Here is a 21,593-nt window from a genome sequence, read left to right as displayed (position 1 = left end):
CAAGGCCGATGCCCAATGTCATAGTACAGAGCATGTCAAATCCAAAACACCAAATATCAGTAAAAAAAGGACTCCAAAACCTAAAATAAAATTGTCGGAGGAGAAGCGTAAACTTGCCAATATGCCATTTACCACACCGAGTGGCAAGGAACGGCTGAGGCCCTGGCCTATGTTCATGGCTAGTGGTTCAGCTTCACATGAGGATGGAAGCACTCAGCCTCTCGCTAGAAAAATAAAAAGACTCAAGCTGGAAAAAGCACAGCAAAGAACTGTGCGTTCTTCGAAATCCCAAATCCACAAGGAGAGTCCAATTGTGTCGGTTGCGATGCCTGACCTTCCCAACACTGGACGTGAAGAGCATGCGCCTTCCACCATTTGCACGCCCCCTGCAAGTGCTGGAAGGAGCACCCGCAGTCCAGTTCCTGATAGTCAGATTGAAGATGTCAGTGTTGAAGTACACCAGGATGAGGAGGATATGGGTGTTGCTGGCGCTGGGGAGGAAATTGACCAGGAGGATTCTGATGGTGAGGTGGTTTGTTTAAGTCAGGCACCCGGGGAGACACCTGTTGTCCGTGGGAGGAATATGGCCGTTGACATGCCTGGTGAAAATACCAAAAAAATCAGCTCTTCGGTGTGGAAGTATTTCACCAGAAATGCGGACAACATTTGTCAAGCCGTGTGTTGCCTTTGTCAAGCTGTAATAAGTAGGGGTAAGGACGTTAACCACCTCAGAACATCCTCCCTTATACGTCACCTGCAGCGCATTCATAATAAGTCAGTGACAAGTTCAAAAACTTTGTCCGACAGCGGAAGCAGTCCACTGACCAGTAAATCCCTTCCTCTTGTAACCAAGCTCACGCAAACCACCCCACCAACTCCCTCAGTGTCAATTTCCTCCTTCCCCAGGAATGCCAATAGTCCTGCAGGCCATGTCACTGGCAATTCTGATGATTCCTCTCCTGCCTGGGATTCCTCCGATGCATCCTTGCGTGTAACGCCTACTGCTGCTGGCGCTGCTGTTGTTGCTGCTGGGAGTCGATGGTCATCCCAGACTGGAAGTCGTAAGACCACTTTTACTACTTCCACCAAGCAATTGACTGTCCAACAGTCCTTTGCGAGGAAGATGAAATATCACAGCAGTCATCCTACTGCAAAGCGGATAACTGAGGCCTTGGCATCCTGGGTGGTGAGAAACGTGGTTCCGGTATCCATCATTACTGCAGAGCCAACTAGAGACTTGTTGGAGGTACTGTGTCCCCGGTACCAAATACCATCTAGGTTCCATTTCTCTAGGCAGGCGATACCGAAAATGTACACAGACCTCAGAAAAAGAGTCACCAGTGTCCTAAAAAATGCAGCTGTACCCAATGTCCACTTAACCACGGACATGTGGACAAGTGGAGCAGGGCAGGGTCAGGACTATATGACTGTGACAGCCCACTGGGTAGATGTATGGACTCCCGCCGCAAGAACAGCAGCGGCGGCACCAGTAGCAGCATCTCGCAAATGCCAACTCTTTCCTAGGCAGGCTACGCTTTGTATCACCGCTTTCCAGAATACGCACACAGCTGAAAACCTCTTACGGCAACTGAGGAAGATCATCGCGGAATGGCTTACCCCAATTGGACTCTCCTGTGGATTTGTGGCATCGGACAACGCCAGCAATATTGTGTGTGCATTAAATATGGGCAAATTCCAGCACGTCCCATGTTTTGCACATACCTTGAATTTGGTGGTGCAGAATTTTTTAAAAAACGACAGGGGCGTGCAAGAGATGCTGTCGGTGGCCAGAAGAATTGCGGGACACTTTCGGCGTACAGGCACCACGTACAGAAGACTGGAGCACCACCAAAAACTACTGAACCTGCCCTGCCATCATCTGAAGCAAGAAGTGGTAACGAGGTGGAATTCAACCCTCTATATGCTTCAGAGGTTGGAGGAGCAGCAAAAGGCCATTCAAGCCTATACAATTGAGCACGATATAGGAGGTGGAATGCACCTGTCTCAAGCGCAGTGGAGAATGATTTCAACGTTGTGCAAGGTTCTGATGCCCTTTGAACTTGCCACACGTGAAGTCAGTTCAGACACTGCCAGCCTGAGTCAGGTCATTCCCCTCATCAGGCTTTTGCAGAAGAAGCTGGAGACATTGAAGGAGGAGCTAACACGGAGCGATTCCGCTAGGCATGTGGGACTTGTGGATGGAGCCCTTAATTCGCTTAACAAGGATTCACGGGTGGTCAATCTGTTGAAATCAGAGCACTACATTTTGGCCACCATGCTCGATCCTAGATTTAAAGCCTACCTTGGATCTCTCTTTCCGGCAGACACAAGTCTGCTGGGGTTGAAAGACCTGCTGGTGAGAAAATTGTCAAGTCAAGCGGAACGCGACCTGTCAACATCTCCTCCTTCACATTCTCCCGCAACTGGGGGTGCGAGGAAAAGGCTCAGAATTCCGAGCCCACCCGCTGGCGGTGATGCAGGGCAGTCTGGAGCGACTGCTGATGCTGACATCTGGTCCGGACTGAAGGACCTGACAACGATTACGGACATGTCGTCTACTGTCACTGCATATGATTCTCTCAACATTGAAAGAATGGTGGAGGATTATATGAGTGACCGCATCCAAGTAGGCACGTCACACAGTCCGTACTTATACTGGCAGGAAAAAGAGGCAATTTGGAGGCCCTTGCACAAACTGGCTTTATTCTACCTAAGTTGCCCTCCCACAAGTGTGTACTCCGAAAGAGTGTTTAGTGCCGCCGCTCACCTTGTCAGCAATCGGCGTACGAGGTTACATCCAGAAAATGTGGAGAAGATGATGTTCATTAAAATGAATTATAATCAATTCCTCCGCGGAGACATTGACCAGCAGCAATTGCCTCCACAAAGTACACAGGGAGCTGAGATGGTGGCTTCCAGTGGGGACGAATTGATAATCTGTGAGGAGGGGGATGTACACGGTGATATATCGGAGGATGATGATGAGGTGGACATCTTGCCTCTGTAGAGCCAGTTTGTGCAAGGAGAGATTAATTGCTTCTTTTTTTGGGGGGGTCCAAACCAACCCGTCATATCAGTCACAGTCGTGTGGCAGACCCTGTCACTGAAATGATGGGTTGGTTAAAGTGTGCATGTCCTGTTTTGTTTATACAACATAAGGGTGGGTGGGAGGGCCCAAGGACAATTCCATCTTGCACCTCTTTTTTCTTTTCTTTTTCTTTGCGTCATGTGCTGTTTGGGGAGGGTTTTTTGGAAGGGCCATCCTGCGTGACACTGCAGTGCCACTCCTAGATGGGCCCGGTGTTTGTGTCGGCCACTAGGGTCGCTTATCTTACTCACACAGTCAGCTACCTCATTGCGCCTCTTTTTTTCTTTGCGTCATGTGCTGTTTGGGGAGGGTTTTTTGGAAGGGACATCCTGCGTGACACTGCAGTGCCACTCCTAGATGGGCCCGGTGTTTGTGTCGGCCACTAGGGTCGCTTATCTTACTCACACAGTCAGCTACCTCATTGCGCCTCTTTTTTTCTTTGCGTCATGTGCTGTTTGGGGAGGGTTTTTTGGAAGGGACATCCTGCGTGACACTGCAGTGCCACTCCTAGATGGGCCCGGTGTTTGTGTCGGCCACTAGGGTCGCTTATCTTACTCACACAGCTACCTCATTGCGCCTCTTTTTTTCTTTGCGTCATGTGCTGTTTGGGGAGGGTTTTTTGGAAGGGACATCCTGCGTGACACTGCAGTGCCACTCCTAGATGGGCCCGGTGTTTGTGTCGGCCACTAGGGTCGCTTATCTTACTCACACAGCGACCTCGGTGCAAATTTTAGGACTAAAAATAATATTGTGAGGTGTGAGGTATTCAGAATAGACTGAAAATGAGTGGAAATTATGGTTTTTGAGGTTAATAATACTTTGGGATCAAAATGACCCCCAAATTCTATGATTTAAGCTGTTTTTTAGGGTTTTTTGAAAAAAACACCCGAATCCAAAACACACCCGAATCCGACAAAAAAAATTCGGTGAGGTTTTGCCAAAACGCGGTCGAACCCAAAACACGGCCGCGGAACCGAACCCAAAACCAAAACACAAAACCCGAAAAATTTCCGGCGCTCATCTCTATGAGAGACTCGGATATACAAGCATGAGGATGGTATTTTTACCTGTGAAGAGAGGTGAGATGGTTTTCAGTTCCTGTTCTAACTTCATCCTTAAGATACATCCTTAACAAATGCATTCTTCACAAATGCAAGCAGGCCAAGTCCTGTTGCTTCAGTAGTGCAAAATAAGCCCTCTTGCTGCGACAAGTTGTACGTAACTCTGGTGAGATTCTTTTTTGCTTAAAATGTGTTTTATTCGCATAATTAAAATAAGTAGAAGTAATAAAACTACATTGCTACCGTACACTGATCAATGGATGTGCACATTTATATATCTGTGTACTACGGTGTCCAAACCTGTGTAAAAGGGCTCCAATGCAAGCAGCTGTGGCTTTTACTCATGCCAAGTTCCATTGTTCTTCATCTGCAACTTTGTACCTGTCTGAAAACAGTTCACGTGCACTTAAAGCTGCAGCCTAGCAAGCCCATAAGGAGGGGAGTGCATGCGGTTTCGTCGCCTGGGCGTTGGGCCTTAGGAGTTTAGCACCATTCCAGTTCTCCCCAAACCCCACCACCACCACCCTCCCCTGCATCTGGCTAGCACCAGAAAATGACTTGGACTACTCACAAAAAATACAACTTTCAAAATATATGGAGGATCTCGGGCAAATGCATGGGTTACTGGGGTCTCAGTGACTCACTATAGCAACTCCCCTCCCTTCTCTCAACCAGGGCAGTCTCAAGGGTTTTTCAATCACAGCAGCTGCATGGAAGTGCCACTTCACAGGGGGTGCAGTACTGCTGTCTTCACTCATATTACACACAGTACAAGAACCCATGTCCAGCAGCTGCTGCAGCACAGTATTTGTGGACTTAGGCATGTAGGGAACATGCAGCTGGTGGGGAGGTGTCGTGATTAAGACACTGGTCTGGGAGTGTCTGACGTACAGAGAGGCATGTGAAAAACACGCTGCTGTGGAGGGGACGAAGTCACAGGCGCATATTACAGCAAGGTACTAACTGCGCTTGTTGTTCTTTAGCATGGGAAAGGGGTGGGGGGCATATTTTTACACCTGACCCCACCACTTGCTCTAGTTCAACTTGCTGTCAATATGTTAGTTCTCTTTCTGACAAAGGAGGATTTTATCGAGGACCACTAAAGGCAAGCTCTGGCAGGAACGTAAACTTGGTGTCTGCTGAAGGGTCACATGCACATAATGTTCATACAAAAGGAGACAGGAGATTCCATGGCATTGCCTACACCTGTGGAGTTAATCACTAGATGTTCACAGATACTGTATATGGGTATATTAACAAAGTGTTGGGTTGTAAAACTAGGCGTTTTTTCTAATCTTGTTTATGCCCAATATTTAAAAGAGCAATCCTTTTACTAGCTAGACATGGCTAGTAAAAGCATTGCTCTTTTAAATATCGGGCACAAACACATTCAGAGGCACCGAATTTCACAACTCATGCTTCAGAAATAAAACAATTCTAGTCTGAGACTTGATTTACCCTTCAGCCCATCATACCCCTACATGAGATCAAACGTGTCTCTTCAGCATTACTTTACATTACTAATATTACATGGTTCAAGTAATAACGTGAAATATCCTATACTAAATATCAGAAGAGGTAAAAAATGCAGATTCACAAAGGCTCCATTTGTTTGAGCTATTATATTGCCACTTTGGCTGCTGTGAGGATTGTGGATTTCTTTGTAACCTATTTCACTTGACCTAATTCCATGTAAACTGATCCATTCCTTTTGTTTTCTCTCTAGGATGCTTTTAAAGAGCATGCATGGAAGAAAGTGCTGTCAATCAAGTTATCTGACTATGAGTACAAGTCATTAAATGCCAGTAAACAAGATAGTTATTCAGTCATTAAGAAATCTGTGATAGAACCAGATCTGTATGTAAGTTTTTAACCAATTTTATTTTTGAAGAAATACTGTGTATATCAATAAATGCACTTTCTATTTATACTTTTTTGCACAACCTCTTAGCACCGCAGATTGACTAAAAAAAACATTTAAAAAAAACATAAATTTGCATTTTTATCTTGTATTGAGATGTGTAACTCAAGACTCTAAGAGATGAATTATCATAAAACAAAAACATTAGTGTTACAATTATGACCTATTTGACCCTAAATTATGGTTGTTGTTTTTTAATTACCCTACGGTTGCTTAGATTGACTTAATACAGTAGGCAGTTATGGGCCTGATCCATGGGTTTTCTGCAGATTGGGTCAATAATTGCATAGTGGTCAGCTATGATCGGACAGCTGGGCATCAAAAGATCTTCCAACATGCCCAACTGATCCAATCATTGATCGGCCTCATCTGTGTTTGAACTGCCATGGCCGACTACCCAACGGTTCCCCTGTTCCATCACACGGGAGAAAATAGGGAAAAGTCTTCTCCCGCCCCCCAGGGGAGGTACCCATATATTGTGTGCTCACACACTGTAAAATGTCTAACAATATACAGTATGGCCATGATATCTGCTGGTTTCAAACTGTCTGGTAAAGGAGGAGGTTTATCAAAGATTGGAGAGAAATAAAGTGCAGAGAGATACAGTATCAATCAGCTCCTGTCAGTTTCCTAACACAGCCTGTAACGTGACCGTTTGGTGCTGATTGGTTGGCACTATGGTGTCTACCAGTGGACCGAGATAAAGTACCAACCAACCAGCTCCTAACTGCCATGTTACAGGCTGTGTTTGAAAAATGACAGGATCTGGTTGGCTGGTTTTTATCTCCATCGAAGGCTTAGTAAATACACCCCTTCATTTGGGTTCGATATGATATACCGCCTGCAGGGATGTCAGTGGTCACATGACCGACAGTGGCATCCTGACAATGAAGATCCTGACGTCGGAGGGAGTAAGTATTGAAAAAAACAAAAACCCTTCCCCTACCCTAACCCTCCGGGGGTGGCGGCTAGGGCTAACCCTTCAGGGGTGTCTAATCCCCCCTCTCCACCCCAAAGCCTAACCCAAACCTTCTTACGATCAGGTTGCTGGCTGTCTGGATTCCTGTGTCAGTCTCATGACCCTGTCGGAATTCTGTCAGTGGCATTTTGAAGGGCGTTGGTATTCCAACTGCCAAGATCCCGACAGCCAGCATCTTGACTGCATTCCGGTGCTGCAAACTGAAATTGGAAGCCACAGTAGGATCAATTTACTTACATGTATACAGATCAGTATATGGGAATCCAGGTTTGGGCAAGAAAGCAGGGCAGGACATTAAAAAGATAAGACTTGGAGAAGGGTTGTATTTATAATAAAGCAGAAGGTTTTTGCAACATCAAAATTAATTGTTTAGCAAATGCAGATGAAACTTTATTAATGATTTAAAGTACCAATATGTTAGAAAAAAAGGGGAAATCTGAACTGATCTGCACTTTCATTTTAGAATGTAGGATTATAGATTGAAACTTATAAATATTATTAATTAATCCACAATTTATACAATAACACACACAAACACAAAAATTATGGTGTAACACTGTGTGTGGGGGAAAGGATAAAATTGTGAAAGCTTTCACCTATTTAATTTGTAATTATTATATATTCATTATTAAAATATCTGAATTACCTTGATCGTCCATTGTAGTGACAGCGGTTGTCTCTCGCCTGAATTGCCCACATTCCTGTGGGATCAGCTCCCTCCATGGGAGAGGAAAGCAAAGTAGCAGCCAGTGAGTAGGCCAGAGTGTGATTAGTGCCAGGGACTTGCTGAAAAGCTGAGCTAGGAAACATGGCAGGAAATGGCAGCACAATGAACTCTAGAGACTTTGGTGCTGGGTTGTGTGAGTATACCTGTTTATTTAATTACAAGGCCTGTTTTTCCAGGCTACTGTCTGTATTTGCTGAACTGCAGTGTCTGCTTCAAGTAAAGACGCGGTTACTCCAGGAACATGCCTGTTGTGTGCTTTTATTTCCCCAATTTTGTTACACCATTTATCTTTATACTGTGGCTGGCAAAAGTATTCACACCCTGCAAAGCAAGCTGATTTGTCTGTATTACAAATGGCACACAGATTGTTCCAGACAGTATTTTATTAGGAACCCTTAGGCTCATAATTCATTATTTGTCTGCAGATATTTTTAAGAAAGAAATTAAAATTGCTACTTGTGTATGTATTCAATCCAAGCAGACTAGTACTTTGTAGAACCTGTTGGAAATGTGTGTACAGTGGTGGTTTGGCAGAGTTAATGCACACACCAGTGGAAAATGTGAGTGACCCAAGATAAGTCTAGTTTAGCTTAACCGGGCAGTGTGGTTTATTGAGCAAGTGATAGTACAGCTGTACTCGTTGTTACACTGGTCAAAGCGCAGAGCAGGGTTAAGACAGATCCTCCTGTTGGATAAGGATGCGGTAATGGTGCTGGTGCTGGAACAGCGATTTAGTGGGTAATAGGATTGTTTGTCTCTTGAGCTAAGGAGACCTCGGTCTCCCACTATGTCATACATACACAGTAACAACATAGTGGTGTGCACGCGCAGTAGTAGTGGTGGCCTTCTTGGTAGGGAAGTATAATCCTTGGAGAAGCCATTTTTGAGACTGCGCAGTAGTGCTCTCCTATTCTAACACCCCTCTTTGCTACAAGCTTCACCATGTTACACAAACTCACAAATGAAGCTTTCACGTAGCAACCTGTAAAAATGTTAAAGGTTAGACCCATAAAAGAACATCAACATATCAAACAACTTTGGTTTGGCTTTCTTGAAAGGTACATCAGCAAGACTCCTCTCACTGGCAACATAGGCCTCTGTAACAGTTTCTTGACTTCTAAACTGCTTTTGTACTTTGACTCCTTAATCTTGGTAAATCTCTTTTCCTACAGTACACGCCGATATTTGAATCTAGCCGATGATCTTTTCTGTGATTGAATTTCCAGGCTTGTTCTTTCTGGTACAGATGTATCTCCAGGTACTGGCACATGCAGTGACACATACACATTCTGCATGTCAAAGTCCAGCTTTTCTGTTACCTCTGCCATCTCTTTAAGTACAACATCCCTTGACTTGAATTTTCTTGAAATTGTATTCTACAGTCTGTAGCTTTTACTTTTATGGCAGTAGCCAAGCATGATTCATTTTATTGATTTTGAATTCCACTTGCGCTTCTCTCTTTTGGTGTAAATGCACATAAGTAGTGCTTCCTGGACACATAAGTTGTTGGAAAGGTATGTACAGTTGGTGGTTTGGCAGCGTTAATGTACACACCAACGGAAAATGTGACTGAATGAAGAATAAGTCCCGTTTAGCTTAACCAGGTAGTGTGGTTTATTAAGCAAGTGAAAGTACAGCCGTACTCACTGTTACACTGGTTAAAGAATGTGAAGTGGAGCAGGATTCAGACAAATCACCAAATAGTGACGATCTCTTGGATGTGGTAGTGATGCACGCGCTTGTACAGCGGTCTAACAGTTTATAGGGTTGCAGGTCTTAGGAGTTAGGGGGGGTGTCATCTGTGTCTAACTAGATCACTCATACACAGTAACAAGATGGCACTGCACATGCGCGATAGTGGTGGCTGTTATCTTGGTAAGCAAATGATGCCTCCTCGCTGATGGAGCAATATTGGAGACTGTGCAGTAGTGCTCTGCTATTCTAACATAACTAAGGCAAATAACTGAAATACTGTGCATTACCTTGTAGTAACACACTACTGTAGACCTATTCAAGTCAGTGGTCGAAGTGGAAATTTTGAAGCGGGGGTATGGAAAAGTGAAGGTTTTAACAGAGGTCATGACCTCTGATGAATCGAGAACCCTAGAGGAGGCGGAGAAATGTGTTAGAAGCCCCAATTGCACGCTGCACAAGCCGGCATCATCTCACCAACTGTGAGATTATTATTCCCGAATAGCTGTCTCTCCAAGTGATCTAAAAACGGGAACCCACAAGGATTACAGAGACATCAGGACCCCTCTAGTGGATAAGTGAGTGGGCGCAAGCCCAAGTACTGTTTCATTAATAATTACGTCCTGGCCAGGACTAAGAACTGCTGCAAAAGAAATTTGTCTGAGCACACCTAGTGCATTGAATCCTCCTCAATAAGAGAATTTCTTGATTAGCCCTAGATTGGTTAATATTGGAGGAATCTGCCTATTTGTGGGGTTTGAGAGACTGCATAGCTAATTGAGAGTGAGAGAAAGAGAAACTATGCTCCTTGACAAAATATTTGCTGCTGTCTACTTCTATACACAAGTTCTGGAAACTATGGGGGTCACTCCGAGTTGATCGTAGCTGTGCTAAATTTAGCACAGCTATGGTCATCTTCCCTGTCCGGCCCACCCGCACAAATACAAAAGCATCGCACAGCGGCGATGTCTCTGTATTTGTGGAGTAACTCCCGGCCAGCGCAGCTCCTGCTGCTGGCCAGGAGTTAATTGTCGCTGCCACCGGCCGCGTGAGACGTCACGCAGCCGCAGCGGCCCGCCCCCCAATGGTCTGGCCACGCCTGCGTTGGCCGGACTGCTCTCCCTAAACGGTGGCTTAAAGCGACCGTTCAGCCCCCTCCCGCCCAGCGACCACCTCCGTCTCAGAGGCGATCGCTAAGCAACGACGGCTGCCATGCGCCGGCGGACTGCGGTGCCAGCGCATGCGCAGTTCCGACCCGATCGCTGCGCTGTGACAAACTGTAGCAAGCGATCGGGTCGGAATGACCCCCTATATGTCTGTCAATTGTTTTATAAGGGTGTTTGTATGTTTTTGTATATGATTGTGTTTTATTAATGTCTTACTAATAGTAAAAATCATTTACATCTGAATCTTCTACCAGCGCTGTCTACTTTTCTGTATCTGTATGGTACCAAAGGACTGGTGTATAGCAAAGGTACTCCCAATATTTAAAAAGGATATTAAACTTCATCCTGGTAACTATAGATCAGTTAGTTTGACATCTATGTTAGGGAAACCTTTGGAAAGTATACTAAGGGATAGCATATAGTACTTGGAGAACTCCCAGGTTATTGATAAAAACCAGCATGGTTTTGTGAGCAATAGGTGATGTCAAACTGATTTGATTAGCTTCTATGAGAAAGTAAGCGACAGTCTTAATTAAGGGAGCTTGGTATAGGAAACACTATCTGTACTTTGTTGAGTAAATGGCTGAATAACAGGGAACAGCGAGTGGTGGTTAATGGGATGTTTTTCACCTGGGCTAAAGTAATCAATGGAATACTGCAGGGTTCCGTGCTGGGGCCACTTTTGTTTAACATATTTATAAATGATCTAGGAGGAGGACTAGAAACAGTGTCAATTTTTGCAGATGATACTAAAATATGTAGGGTAATCAATTCAGATGTGGGGTCTCTTCAGAGTGACTTATTTAAGCTGGAAGTTTGGGCAACGAAATGGAGTATGAGGTTTAATGTGGAAAAATATAAAGTTATGTACTTTGGGACTAAGAATAAACATCCAACCTACCAATTAAATGGGGAAAATATAGGGGAAATGGTATTAGCAAAGGATTTGGGGTGTTCATTGATAGTAGATTTAGTAGCAATGTCAAAGTGCAGCAACAACGGCAAATAAGGTATTAGCATGTATAAAAAGGGGAATGAGGCAAAAGAGGAGAGCGTAATCCTCCCACTGTATAAATCATTGGTACGCCTGCATCTTGAGTATTGTGTACAGTTCTGGGCGCCACACTATAAAAGAGACATATTAGATACGAATGTGGAATTCACTGCCAGAGAAGGTTGTAATGGCGGACTCAGTCAATGCGTTTAAAAATGGGTTAGATACATTTCTAGCAGAAAAAGATATCCGAGGATATAGCCTTTAACCAGAATAGAATAGGGAATATAATGTAAATCAGGTTGAAGTATATGGACTACTGGTCTTTTTTCAACCTCACCAACTATGTTACTATGTTACTATAACTAACAGTGCCACTACATAGCAAAAGATTAGGTATATAGGGGGGTGATTCAGATTTGATCGTAGATGTGCTAAATTTAGCACATCTACGATCCGTTTCTCCGCATGTGGGAGGACACCCAGCACAGGGCTAGTCTGCCCTGCATGTCATGCCCCCCCCCCCCCCCCACAAGGATGCAAAAGCATTGCACAACGGCAATGCTTTTGCACCCGTTGAGTAGCTCCCTGCCAGCGCAGCCCCCTCCCGCCCCTCGGCCGCCTCTGCCTGATTGACAGCTTTTAACATCTCACTGTGCTCCCAGGATGCGTGTGCACACTCCCCAAGTGACTTCAGTATGTGATCACTGCCACTGCAGCAATCCGGTCTGAACTAGCCCCATAGTAATATTCCCTCCGGTTTCCTGGCCTGGTTGGGGGGAGACACAGTGCAGCCACTGTTTGAGAGACCACGGGGGACACAATGCAAGACATAGCCACCATGTTGGAGAGCATGCAGTGGCAGTGGGGTGGCAAGACACAGACACCAAGTAGGAGAGCACAGGGTGGGTGGAGGTGGCAGAGTGCAAGACAAAACCACTGGGTGGGAGAACAGGGGGGAGGGCACAGTGCAAGACAAAGCCTGGTTTGTGGCTCTGGTAAAATAAAATAACACTCGGAAAATATACATTGGTAGGACAGATAAGCAATTGCTATGGAAATAAACATGGGTTTCAAAGCGTTAACTCACCAATGAGTGTGTTGGGCTGCCCTGAACAGACGAGTGCTCCCGTGCACCAGCCTGTAGAGGGGGAGGGAAAACCTGTGACAAGAGTTACTTTTGGTTTCTGCTATCCCTGATAGCTGAAACGCATTTTCCGGGTGTTGGTGTGTGAGCGGGGAGGAGGGGGGGGGGGGTTCCTGGACCCCCCTGCCTGCACTTTACATACTGCTGCTTGAGAGCGGGAATTTATTTGTTTAGTTAGTGCCCAGATGAGCTAAGATTTTTTTTTTTTTTTTTTTTTTTACTGCACTATAAAACTAGCTATTGCTAGACTGTATGGAAATCCTGGACTGGTGTGCTGCTTTCCTTGCTGTTGTGTGTTTGGAGGTGCCCATCTACTCCGATAGAGGGCATCCCTCCCAGGCTGCAACTAGCCACAGCCCAATGTATTTCCTATGGCAGCACGTGCATGCGCGCATGCATGTCATAGTACATGGGCACACTAGCCGTGCCAGCTTTGCCATGATTAGGAAACTCAGCGACAAAGCTGAGCACTGCTACAGCTGTATATATAATATGCTGCCCAAGGTATTATCATTAAGGACGCCTCTCCAGCATTTGTAGGAGGAGTCAGCATGAGCCATGGACTATAAAAAGGGGAGGAGTCAATATGAGGCACCAGCTATATAAATGGGAGGAGATGGCCAATAGATCAACTTTTTCCAGAGGTACCTGCGACAGAGGAACTGTGTCTAGCCAGTGTTCCTTTTTTAGAGACCTGCAGAGCTGTCTGGAAAAGAAGTGATGGCAGAACAGGAGGCAGGTTCATTGGGAGTGAAAGTTTGTGGGCAGAGAGATTGGGCTGAGGTAAGAACCACCCTGGCCCACATATTTCCAATTTTATGTTCTATCTACATCCATACTACTGTAGGTGACTGCAATAACAACCTTGCTGTTTCTGGCACCACAAAATTTACTCTGCCTCTTTCTTTGGTCTGTTTGTCAGGCTTAGCCGTACTACTCCCCAACCACAACATACTTTACTTTAGCTCCATACTCATGTGCACATGACAACATATACTCTTGCCCCATTCATCTTCTCATCTTAACCAGGGGGAGATTTATTAAAGCTTTGACAGAGCTGTCTCTCCACTTTATCTGTCTTCAAGCTTAGATATCCTTCCACAATACCACTCCACTCTTCTATATCTACTGTTTCTACCCTGATCTCTCTCTTTCTGCAAGTGTGTACTCCAACCCTAGACAAAGCAACTCCGGCTACCACATGCAGGGGTAAATATATTAATAAAGCAAACATGCTGACTAAATACCACTCCTTCTTTACTATCAGAGCTCAAATGCACCCTACGGCGAAACCTCCCCTTGAGCATATGATTATGGCTGGCAGCACTGGTAAGTGCAGTGCTGAATGGGCGCTCTGTTTAACTTCACAAACTGTAGAGTGCTTGTCTGGAATGTCCACAGGATACATAGATAACCCATAACACCTAAAACAAAGATACTTTGATGCACCTTTTCCCAGTTTTTTCAAGTAAGGGTATTCTGTGGAATACACACAATATCCCAGCAGTCAGGATACCGGTGGTCACATGACCTACCGCGGCATCCCGACATCGGAGGGGGTAAGTATTGTCTAGAACACATCCCTCGTGTCACTTTCCACTTACGGAATTGCCTAGTCAGACTTTTACCCAGTCTTCAAATCTTTAAACACTCTCTGAAAACCTTCTTTTACCTAATATTCCGTATATTTTATTGTAAGCAAACCCGTAGATGAAAGTTTAAACTGCAGCTGGAAACACTGAGGCTAATTATAAGTGGGTTTCTAATGTATCAGGTTTCTTAGTAAAGTTGTAAAGCCTTAATCTACTTTTAAGTGGATTTTGAAATGCAAATTAATACTAGTGTATGTACAGTAAGTAGATGACACTTGGATAATATGAATAATTATGACTGTATAGGCGTTCCAAGGGGGTGTAAAAGTGTGCATTGATATGTTTTTCATGTGCAGCAGGCAATCGCTTATAAATAGTTGTAAAGGCAAACTATTGGAAATTGTTTTTGAAATGTACAGAAAATAAAAGTTAATTTCATCACGGATATCTATTAAGTGCTATATTCCTCAATTCCTGTGCTTACTGTATGTAACATTAATATGTGCTGTTTGGGGAACAACAAAATGTTCCTTGTGTGCCTTGAAAGAAAATACTGTACATTGTTAATATGAAACCCTAAAGAAACCTATAGTGGTTCATTGAAAATTGATGTATGGTGGCCTTTTTCCTTTTGAAATATTTTGGTGACATTATACTACTTTCTTCCTTAAATCAAGAAAAGTACAAATTCACCTTTTAGTACAGAGAGTACATATTAATTGTAATATATGTTACATAATGTGCCAACATTTATTTGGGACAATGCTCCAGCGAAAAGTTGCAGTCTAATTTAAGAGAGGTAGACAAGACTGCATGTCCAGAAAAACAGAAAGCATCCCTGTATCAGTAGTGTTTTATGGGCCTATTCAGTATCACTGATGGGCCCATTACACAATTAGAAATGCATTCCGTTATTAGTAACATACCCAATTATTATTTGGGGCCTGATGGGGCTGCTTAATATTCAGCAAACCCTGAAGACAGAGTTTGCCTGCAGGAAACAATGCCGTTTTCAGATGGCGTTCGTTCCTGGAGCTCAGGAGCGCTGAGTTGAGAAGAGGAATCTGATAAAATCCCTCGGCCCTGCATATCCTGCAGCGGTGTTAGAGATCACAATGCACCTTAGTTTTCCCTGTTTGTCTTCATATGGTCTAATTAACAGAACAGAAAGCAAAGATCAACCCAACATCATTTATTCTAATAATTATTTGAAAAGCCTTGCTGTAAACCTAAAACTTAACTAGCTTTCAAGTGATTGTCAGCAGCTATTATGACATGTAGTCAAAGTTCGACAATGCCAATGCCGTTATTCATAATGTGGACGTCACAATGTGAAAACATTAGGCAGTGGGCGGGAGGGTTAAGGTTAGGCTGTGGGTGGGAGAGTTAGTCAGGCTGCAGGGGAAGGTTTGGGTATGACACTAGAGGGAGGGGTAGGAGATAGCGGAGAAATACTTACTGATATGCCAGAGGTGTCTCACCAGTATCTCCCCTTTTCTCTGGTTTCTCTCTCTCTCTCTCTCTCTCTTTTCCCCTTCCTCTCTCCAACTCTCACTTCACCCCCCCCCCTCTCTCTCTCTCTCTCTCTCTCTCTCTCTCTCTCTCTCTCTCTCTCTCTCTCTCTCTCTCTCTCTCAACCCTTTCTCCTTCATCGACTAGGGGACACTGGAGGATCCTTACAGTGGGGTATAGATATATCTCTCTCACCTTCTCTCTAACTCCCCTTTATCTCTCTACCTCTCTCCCCCTTACCCATACGCAAGTACTCCAGGGATGGTTAGGGTTATGCTGCGGGAGGAGAGGTTAGGGATTGGCACTAGGGTTAAGGTAAGGGTTAGGCTGCGGGAGGGGGAGGTTAGAGTTAGTTTGTGGGAGGGTTATGGTTAGGCTGCATGAGGGAAGGATTAGGGGTAGGTTGAAGGAGGGTTAGGGAGAGGGTAAGGTGTATGGTTAGCTTACTTATGAAGAAGTGTCTGGATTCTTACCATCAGGATGCCGCTGTCAGTACTCTGGCCACCGGCATCCTCACTGTGGGATCTCATACTAAACCCATAGAGGGGCACGTAAGGACTTAGAGGGGCAAACATAAGCACATACAGACATAGGCACATATAGGCATACTGTAGGCACATACAGACATAGGCACATATAGGCATACTGTAGGCACATATAGGCATACTGTAGGCACATATAGGCATACTGTAGGCCCATACAGACATAGGCACATATTGGCATTCTGTAGGCACATACAGACATAGGCACATATAGGCATTCTGTAGGTACATACAGACATAGGCTCATAGAAACATAGAGGACCACATGAGCACCATATTCTAACTTGCCACTGGAATGACTTTATGCCTCTGTATGCTGCCCCACAGCACATGACACCCCCCACATCACTAGTCACACCCTCACAGCACTGGTCACACTCCCTGTGGTGGCACACAATAGGTTTCAGCTCCAGGCCCATGTGGACCTTAATCTGGCACTGCCTCTAAGTTAAACATTTTCTCATGTCCACAAACCTCCGCAATGCGGGGAAGACCTGACCTATTTTGAGGAACTGGTGATGTCCCAGGATTCTTCCTCCCATTTATTGTCAGCTATTTAAAAATACCTAATTGAGAACCATTTCTCTGCATTACCAAAATTCACAAAATGTTGGGAAAGGGACCTTTGTAGGGCTATCAGTACACCTGAATGGAGGTCTATCTTTTGAAAAGTCTTGGCATAGTTCCATTAATGTACTTACCCTTGAGACTCTTTTTAAGGTCATGTCCTGTTTGCTACCGATACCCAGATGTTGGAGATGTGGCATAGATTTGAGGTCCCCTCTTCATATATGGTGGTCCTTCCCAGAGGAATGATGTGATTTTGGTCACACGTGAAATATTGTGACCAAGAGTGCCAGATGGGCCTGAATTCTGGCTGATGATCCAGGGGCATTTCAACAGAGGAGGGGGCCCGTGTGCACCTCCGGGTGGGCCCTCTCCCCTGTACGGCGCTGTAGACTCCGGCATGTGTAGGTCTCCAGAAACATGGCACACACCATGATCTGGAGACCAATTTGGCTACTGCGCATGCATGGTGGCAATTTGTGCCGCATCCGCAGCACCCGAAGCTGGACTCCGGAAAGGTTAGAATTAAAATGGGTGCAGTTTGTGTGGTGTGGACCCTCACCGCACAAATTGCACCCAATGTGGTGATCCTTCCCACCCATCCCTTTATTTGTCCCCCCTCCCTCTTCTTTTCGTTTTGTTAGTATATATTTAACCTTAAGTTGGATATTCTGTGAACTCTTGTTCCTACTGATACCCAGTGATTAGTCACATGCAATTTATTACTGTAAAGTATTCAGATACACATATGTATTAGTATGTATTTTTGTTATTTCATTGCCTTGATACACAGTTTCTATGTCCATGTGCAAAAAATGTAAATAAATATTACTTGCATAAAAAAGGTTCCTGGGAACAAACTCGATACATTTACCTCCTTAAAACGCCTTTCCAGTCACTGAATAGGATTTGTTTGGGCAATGCTATAGGAAGACTACAGCAGAGATTGAAACAGAGTCCAGGATTCCATTCAGCCTGTTTGTCAGTGGTTTGTTGTCGCTTGGCTTTTTGATGCTATCTTTTCTTATGGATAATATGTGCGTGCTTTGTACCTCCTGTAGCAGTCTTTTATTTACTTTAACAAAATAATAAACTTTATTGTTCTATAGAAATCAGAGTATAAACAAACCTTTTTTTTAATTCTTTTGCTTTGTATAGGTTAGATATATACAGGTTCAGAAAATTCGTTACATATGGGATGACTGTGAGAAGCAGTTTACTAAAGCTGGGTATGTTTGTGCAAAATGTTATTCTTTAGCAATAATATATTATTATACTTTGCATTATCCATCTCTATTTTTTATTTTAATTTCAGTGTCCTGGAAGATCATTATACTTGTTCATCTATACATGAAAATTTTGGGTATGGGTTTGCAAATGAAGAGCAGGATGTCAGGCGAGTATATTTTAGGTTGTTTGCCATATGGCCAATAGCCTGCCATTTCTGGGGCATGAGAATAAAATGATTTAACCTCTTCAGTGACATGCCCGGAATGACAGCGCTGGCAACCCCGGAAGATTTCCGGGCTTACTGCTGACTGATATCCCAGGGAGAGCCGTGCAGCTTGCAAGGCGCCTGGGAATCTGAATACTCCATAATTGAGTTTAGCCCACCCCCCCGAACTCCTATTAGCCGGGGGGGTAGAGGGGGCGCGGTGTAGCAGCAAAATGCCTTATGCTGATTCCTGGGCGCCGCAAGGTGGCCTGGAATCAGCGCTGGGGCTGGCGATCCCCGCGCAGGCGATTGTCAGACGATTAACTCGCCCTGCCCCATCAGTCACCCCCCTGCACCTTCCCCCCCTCCCACTTTAATTTAAACCCCCCCCTGTGTGTTTTTAAATTAAAAACTTGCCACAAATGTATTTTTCATATTTAATAAGATATCAAAATTTTTTTTAGAAATGCAAATGTTGCTGAAGAATTCAGCTAAATCGATAAGCATCACTTACACAGAGTATCCGGTAGTTTTCTAAAGCTTAGATATAAAATACAGTAGGTTTATTTGTGGCTTCAAAAAAATGTTCTTTAAAAGTTCAAGAAACATAACTGCTCCTAAAAATGATGGACCATTCGCAATTGTGGTTAAACACCATAGTCACTAGTTGGATATGCTTCACCATTTTCATATTTATGGCTAGACTAAAATAATCCACATTCCTGTTTTTTTCCCTGAATGAATCCTGTACAAAGGATTTGAGAGACTACTTGCAGATCGTTACATGCTGGTAAACGGATAACTGCTTATTACTGTATGACTAGGACTATCCTTTATGGTGCTATTTGTTGCAGCCTCATTGAGTATGTCACAAAACAAAACTGTTTTAATGTCGTGCGTCACGTTTCTACAGTACATTTTAATGTTTCATTACATTGTGCTTTTTTACATACACAAATATACTTTATTGTATAAAGTTCCCATCAATGGTGCAAAATTTTGTTTGTAGAGAGCATTGGTTGATACCCAAACACCATCATCTGAAGACATAAGGTCATAGTCACAGAGTTAAAAAGACTCCAACTACATTAAAGGGGGGTACACACGGAGCGATAATCTAAGCAATCTGACTAGATTGCTTAGATTTTCAGCAAGATCGTTCCATGTGTAGCCCTAACAGCGATAGCGATGTGCAGCCCCGCGCATCGCCATCGCTGGTGCTAGATTGGCCCATGCAGGCCAATCTAGCGGGTCGCTCACTTCACCCGCTGGGTGAAGTGAGCGGCCCCCTGTCACCCCCCCCCCCCCCCCCCGCATGCTCAGCACACATCGCGCTGTGCTGAGTGGCGGGAGAGATGTGTGCTGAGCGGTTGTAGTAATAACTGACTGATGAAGCCACCGATGCTGAATTGCTTTAAGGTGGGGAAACGCGTCTCATACGGACTGTGACCTGAGACCTGCACTGAGGTTCCCTCTTTGTACCGCTGGATCGTTACCCTCCATTGCTTTTGGGACCGTCTTTACTCCGGATAGGGCTTGATAAAAGGTTGTGGAGCACCAGAGCCGGGAGTGGACAGGAACCCGTTTACCAGAGGACGGTCGCAGTAAAAACAATCAGATATTTAAAGCATGGCCATGTTTAATAGAGTTTAACAATTATAACTCTGTAATCCATTTCAACTCTGCATGCATAAAAGTTCCAAATCTGCTTGGCAAACCAACACTTAACTGGAACTCTTGTTACAATATTTGGAAATAACTGTGTGGACTTGTAACCACTTGTGCTATATGAAACAAATACTGCAACAGTTATTACTACAAAGTTACTTATTATATTTTGCTGCCATCCAAACATCTGGCTGTATTAAGTGCACTAATTCTGCTGTATAAATTTATTATATTTATTTTTGGCCAAAAACTTATAGTGCTGTGATTATAGGGAACTCATTTGTCTATCTACTGTTAGGGATTGATCAGGATTACTATAGTAATACAGTGTTTAAAGGTAGTCTAGGAACAGTCCTATGTATTTTACATATTTTAATAAAAAGTGAGTGTATTTTAATATTGTATAGTGTGTCAGCGCTTTCTTAGTTGTTTTTCTTTGTACTTCTATACCTGTGGAGGGTGTGGTGGTCCCTCTAATTTAAGAGAGCTGCAGACAGACTGTTTTTAAATTACTGAGCATTTAAAATTGGCGCCAGGAGGTACTAAGTACCAATTTTTCTTTTTTGTATTCCTTCTATAAACATTGCAATCCCATAGTCATTATTACAGTATGTGTTTATCCATGCAAGCTTTTGTTGCTGTTATATTTCATATGTGAGTGCTGCGTGTGTCATTCTGTATACAGCAATACTATAAATTTTATTCTTGTAGCTCAATGATATAAATTAAAAATATGTACTAAAAGTATATTGATGTGATTCCTTTTAGGAGACGTATCTGTGGACCCAATATAATCGATGTGGGAGTTGTTCCAATATGGAAACTGCTTTTTAAGGAGGTGATATTATCTTTATACCTCTCTTATTACTAAATGAACCAGATTGAGCAGGTTTTTAACAAACATTCAAATTGAAACCTGCAATTATGTAGTCAATGATCTGGGTGTTTATCACATAAAAGAACTATGCACATCCCTTTCTCCTGCCCAGATTCCACATGCCCATGTAATGACAAATCTTCCTAATGAACGTCACATATAGTCTAGGTCCTGTGCCTCTGAGTAATTTACTCCAGAGGTTATCTCAGACCAAAGGGAAATATGGTTGTTGGGGATCCCCAATATTAGATTTAATATTACAAATAATAATGCCTGACAACTAGGAAAAGCACACCGGGACACACAGTGCACAGTATCAGAACAAATAACTATTATTTGCTCTACGGAAAGACCACATTAGAAAACATTGCGTCTCCAGTAATGAAACAGTTGTGCTGTTTCAGAGAAGAACTGGGTATTGAAGCTGTGGCCTAATTTGACATATTGGGAAACCCTCAGAACATACTGTACTGTAGGTGGTACAGTGAGAAGATATTACAGGAATGGGTTGTACAACACTTACAGTTGACCTTTGGGGAAATACTGTTATAAGAGCAGGGAGTGACGCACTGTTTTAGGTTTCAAGATTGCAATCAGGAAATACTAGTACAAAGAAAGAATGACA

General features: G+C 43.8%; 1 protein-coding gene across 1 annotated transcript in view; it reads left to right on the top strand.

The window, feature by feature from the left end:
* Positions 1-21,593, top strand: part of LOC134909487 (probable cation-transporting ATPase 13A4) — a 230,513-nt gene that overhangs the window by 62,525 nt on the left and 146,395 nt on the right. Inside the window, exons 3-6 of the mRNA XM_063916411.1 lie at positions 5,876-6,010; positions 18,147-18,217; positions 18,304-18,384; positions 20,860-20,929. Coding sequence (XP_063772481.1) covers positions 5,876-6,010; positions 18,147-18,217; positions 18,304-18,384; positions 20,860-20,929 — 357 coding nt within the window. The remainder of the gene's footprint in view (positions 1-5,875; positions 6,011-18,146; positions 18,218-18,303; positions 18,385-20,859; positions 20,930-21,593) is intronic.

This window comes from Pseudophryne corroboree, chromosome 4, assembly GCF_028390025.1.
Source record: "Pseudophryne corroboree isolate aPseCor3 chromosome 4, aPseCor3.hap2, whole genome shotgun sequence".
In the NCBI taxonomy this organism is placed as follows: domain Eukaryota; kingdom Metazoa; phylum Chordata; class Amphibia; order Anura; family Myobatrachidae; genus Pseudophryne; species Pseudophryne corroboree.
This window is presented reverse-complemented; position numbering and strand designations above follow the sequence as displayed.